Below are 5151 nucleotides of genomic sequence, written 5' to 3'. Positions count from 1 at the left end.
CATAAAATAATTATTCATGTTAACGTTTATAATCTATTACATATTACGTATTTTCTGTTTGAATATCACAAACACTAAATATTCAAAGGCATTCCTAAATTTTAACGGGATACAAAAATATTTTAATGTCTAATACATAAAAAGTACGTAAAAGAGTGCAGTCTTGTGGTATTAACAAAGTTTATGTCCGGATTAGGATAAAAAGGGTACCATCTACCATGTCAATAAACAAAATCAAAATATAAATTTTATTTTTAAATTTAGAATCTCTTATTGTTAACAGATTTGGTATCTGAAGTAAAATAAAAATGTCACGATGATGGTATCATAAAAATATCTACGAAATAATTTAAACATAAAAAAGCTTTCCCAAATTTTGGCGTATCAGTTAGTCGACAAAATTCTTCAAACCTTAAATGTAAATGTAAAATAGCGCTCGTAAGTTTTTGGCATGTTACAAAATTATTTCTGGAACATCAGCATATAAGAAATAATTAAAAAAGCATTTAGAAACTTTTATTGGTAGCAGATACGGTATTCGAAGTAAAATAAAGATGCCACAATGATAGTATCAGTAAAATACCCAGTGAAACGCTTAAATTTTAAAAATGCGTTCGTGTACTTTTCGCGTGTTGCATTTTTATTTTAATAAGTATAACACATGAAGAATAAAAAAAGGATAACAATAAAAATGCAATTTTGTTGGGTAGTATCAAAAAAAATCCCTGCTAAAGTGTTACAAAATTATTACGGTATAGGTATAAGGTATAAGGATGTCAATATCAATCAAGAAGCACTCGTAAAATGTGATAGAATACTATTTTGAGGGGCCCCAAACCCTTTCTTTTCTCCGAGCCCCACCGGGCTTAAGATAATTAGAATTAAGCTTTCACCAATTAACAAAAATAAACAATAAGACTATTACGTAAAAATATATAAAAATAAAAAGCATAATAAAAAATAGTTTTAATAGTAAAAAGAATAAATCTTAATATTGTCGTTAGGAGTACGTTGCACATATTAGCAAATAAAATAAATAGCGTATTAATTATTTACTAATTAACGGTAAAAATAAGCGAGTATTTCCTAAAAAATTAAGTACCTTTTCCTGGCTCAAGTTGTCAATTATATCGTCACACTTAATTATTATCTAGTTATCTACAGCATCTTCTATACACAATACAGCTCATCATCATAAGGTCGTCAGTTTTAGGACAAGTTGGACACGCACCTCCACTCTTTTCAATACTGAGCTAATCTTCGCATTTCCCNGAGCCCCACCGGGCTTAAGATAATTAGAATTAAGCTTTCACCAATTAACAAAAATAAACAATAAGACTATTACGTAAAAATATATAAAAATAAAAAGCATAATAAAAAATAGTTTTAATAGTAAAAAGAATAAATCTTAATATTGTCGTTAGGAGTACGTTGCACATATTAGCAAATAAAATAAATAGCGTATTAATTATTTACTAATTAACGGTAAAAATAAGCGAGTATTTCCTAAAAAATTAAGTCCCTTTTCCTGGCTCAAGTTGTCAATTATATCGTCACACTTAATTATTATCTAGTTATCTATAGCATCTTCTATACACAATACAGCTCATCATCATAAGGTCGTCAGTTTTAGGACAAGTTGGACACGCACCTCCACTCTTTTCAATCCTGAGCTAATCTTCGCATTTCCCCAAAACTAGAACAACCTATATCATTAACTATTTGCGAACAGTAATGTAATCTAAATAGTTAAGGATGTGGTTGTTCTAGTTTTAGGGAAAATGCGAAATTTAGCTCAGGATAGGAAAGAGTGGAGGTACCAGTCCAACCAGTCTTAGGACTGACGACTTTATGATGATGATGATGAATGTAATCTAGGTCTACCTCTACCCCACCTAACTTCCGTTTCTGCCTGTAATATGTCTCTGACTAGACCTTCATGCCTGAGAAGGTGTCCTACCAAACTATCTCGCCTATTTCTTAATGACTTCCTGTTCTCTTACTCATTTTAATACCTTTTAATTTCTAACTTTATCTATTCACGATTTACTTATAATTCGTCTGTAACACCACATTTCGAACNAAGTAAATATCAGCCCAAAACAAGATTGTTAATAAATATATGCTATTAACGTATGTAGAATTCTTTAATCGTTACCTTGTCTTCAATTATTTCTTTATATGGTTCTAGAGAAATGGGTCGACTTACAATTGCTATGAAAATAAATTTGAATTATAATTATTTTCAGGATTAAAAGAGTGTTAGAATAGAGTTCAGTAAATTACGGTAGTAGTAGTAGTAGTGTAGCTAGGCCGGTTCTGTACCCGTTCGATCATTCAACTTGGCCTTCACCTATTTATAGATACGTTTAATATTTTTTTTAAAGTACACTACTTCTACAACAGTAAAAACATTGTTTTTTTCATACCCAAAGAAAATGTAAATTTTAAAATTGAATACAAAGTTCCGACATGTAGTTGTAGCATGTAAATACAATTTTATTTAAGCACTGTAAGTTTATATTATTATATACAGTAGAGTAAAATCACAAGAATCTTCAATTTCAATCGCCTATAAAATCGTCATCCGAATATCCTCTCATATATTTTCCGTTACGATTTAAAAGCTGCAAATTGGTATAGGTACATACAGCACAACCTACAGGCTTATTATATATGTATGTGTGTTGTGTATGCCACAACATATAATAAATTTTTATGTTTTTCTCCATTATAAGGGCTGATGGAAATGACAAATACGTACCTTGGCTTTCTTTAATTAATAATAATAATAATAATAATAATAATATTAATAATAATAATAATATACAGGTCGCGTCGGAAAATGCTGAACAGCACAAGCAGCATTTACACACTTTATTTACTCGCCTGCATTCCTACGGCATATTACTCAATCCAACGAAATGCCATTTTGGTAAAGAAGAAGTCTCTTTTCTAGATTATCCTGTTTCGGCAAATGGAATACGACCTTTACCCGACAGAGTGACAGCAATCATCAACTTCCCCAAACCAAGTACCGCAAAAAATTTTTGGGTATGCTCAACTTCTACAGAAAGTTTCTGCCCAACGCTGCCAACGCTCATTCTGCTTTGAATAAAATTCTACTGGGGAAAATANAATAATAATAATAATAATAATATTCTCAATATTATTTAAACGTTAAAAATAACAAAGGAATAAATGCTTCATTAGCTGTTTTGTTAACATTCTTATAAACAAACTTCTTTTTTATGATAATTTTCAACAATTTTAACCGTTAGTTATAAGTTTTTTCAGCATCCCTTTGCAATAATGACGTTACTAATTATTATATAGGTATGATATATTATTAGTGTAACAGAATTCTGAAATTGTAATGTTTAACCATTATAAACATCGACTCTGCACTTTCCTTATGTAAAATGGCCCTCGGTGAAACTCTGAAATTTTGGAGTCAGGTAAACTGAAATCCACAAATAACGAAACTCCAAGGGGTTAATTCCTGAAAGAAAGATTTTTGAGGACTTAGCGGACATTGAGTCTTTTGATTCATACCTGAATCCACAGTATTAGCTTATCCGAAGGTCATTTTCCATTAGGAAAGTGCGGAGTCCTTTAAAACAATTTGAACAATGGAACAGCAACGTATTGATAACAGTTAACAAAACAACTTTGCTGTGCGTTAGTAATAAGGAGAAGGCACAACAAATTTTGTCGTATAATAATTAGATATTAAGTGCACAATTGAAGCAGATCCAATTTTATTTTGTACGACGACAAATTTATAATTTTTCAATGTCCAAATGTGCACTTTATATTCAACAGCATATTATCTAGTCAATAATAATTAATAACAAAGTTGTGCCATAAAAGCTGTTTCTGAAACCTATTTGTTTATTTATTTACATATTAACAACGATCGTTTCTCTTCTATCTAATTAGACTAAACTATATATTTGGTCAAATTTGTACTGAAATAATTATTTATTTATTTGCAGCTGGCATACAGCATAATACTGATAGTTTTTTATTTTAAATTGAACGATAAGTAGATAACCCAAGAACTTAAAATTTGTAGTAAATCTAAAACCATTTTCATTTAAATTTTTTAATTTTTCTCTGTCCAAGTAAATGTTGTTTTGCAAGAAAATTTGCCTTGCTTCCGATTATTGCCCTTAATATACTATTACTATTTAGTTGACTTAATTTAGTGTAACGTTGTGGGTTTCAAAAACAGCTGATAATATAACACAATACGTAACAGTGGTAATGTGCATGGTTATTTACCTCCCAATCCGAATTTCATAAAAATCAGTTCCTTTCCTTTTGAGATTATATCACCACCTGGCGCCGTAATTTCGTTCAGCTTTTGCATGAGGTTGGGTCCTTGTTGTTGATTTGTTTGCTGCTGTTGTTGTTGTTGCTGCTGTTGCTGCTGCTGCTGTTGTTGATTCATCGGTGCCGAATTAACGTTTGGTACAACTTGAGGAACTCCTTTATGCATTAACCTCGACGCAATTTGTCCCCCAGCACTACCCGTGAAAGCCTGTTGTCCTCCACCACCGTAACCTTGTTGGCTGCTACCAGGAAACGCCTGTTGTGTTCCTCCAAATGTTTGCTGACTGCTGGTACCAAACGGTTGCTGTTGACTGCCCCCTCCAAACATTTGTTGACCACTTGCACCGAATCCTTGTTGATTGCTGCCACTAAAACCTTGCTGGCCACTTCCACTACCACTCTGACCACTGAAAGGTGTTTGTCCCATGGTGTTTTGATTGCCGAAAATGCCTCCAGTTTGACCTGCAGGAGGCTGTGCGTAGCTCTGTTGATTCGAAAGTTGTTGCTGGTTGGTGCTTTGTGACAAATTACCACCTCTCGTTCCGATCACCCCCTCTCTCGCCCTCGCCTGCAAATTGGTTGTTGTTAAATTGGTGAAACGTAAAAATTGCAACATTTATAATGGAGAAAAGGGGTAGGAAAGGAACGTTGCAATAATTTTCATTGAGTGTTATTCAGTTCGTGCTGTTTTATATCGGGGTTTTGTGAATGTCATGTTTTCCCTGAAACATTACAGAAATTTTTTTAGTATACATTCTACTAAGTATTTACCAAAATAAAAAATATCTAACTAGGTGTTAATATTTCAATAAA

At 32.2% G+C, this 5151-nt stretch overlaps 1 protein-coding gene across 1 annotated transcript; it reads right to left on the bottom strand.

Moving 5' to 3' along the window:
- Nucleotides 1-3156: 3156 nt before the first annotated feature.
- LOC108743568 (RNA polymerase II degradation factor 1-like) lies at nucleotides 3157-5132 on the bottom strand. The gene is made up of 2 exons (XM_018479139.2): nucleotides 3556-5132; nucleotides 3157-3502 (listed from the first exon to the last, which is right to left on the bottom strand). Exon 1 carries the CDS (start codon nucleotides 4952-4954, stop codon nucleotides 4280-4282), a length of 675 nt encoding a protein of 224 aa, XP_018334641.1. The 5' UTR covers nucleotides 4955-5132; the 3' UTR covers nucleotides 3157-3502; nucleotides 3556-4279.
- Nucleotides 5133-5151: the final 19 nt, after the last annotated feature.

This window comes from Agrilus planipennis, unplaced genomic scaffold (assembly GCF_000699045.2).
Source record: "Agrilus planipennis isolate EAB-ADULT unplaced genomic scaffold, Apla_2.0 scaffold1767, whole genome shotgun sequence".
NCBI lineage: Eukaryota > Metazoa > Arthropoda > Insecta > Coleoptera > Buprestidae > Agrilus > Agrilus planipennis.
Note: the sequence above shows the minus strand (reverse complement) of the source record. Positions and strands in the feature narration are given on the sequence as shown.

What these genes read in the sequence shown, in the direction of transcription:
- LOC108743568 (XM_018479139.2), bottom strand. Translation starts at nt 4,954, where the DNA reads ATGTTGCAATTTTTACGTTTCACCAATTTAACAACAACCAATTTGCAG.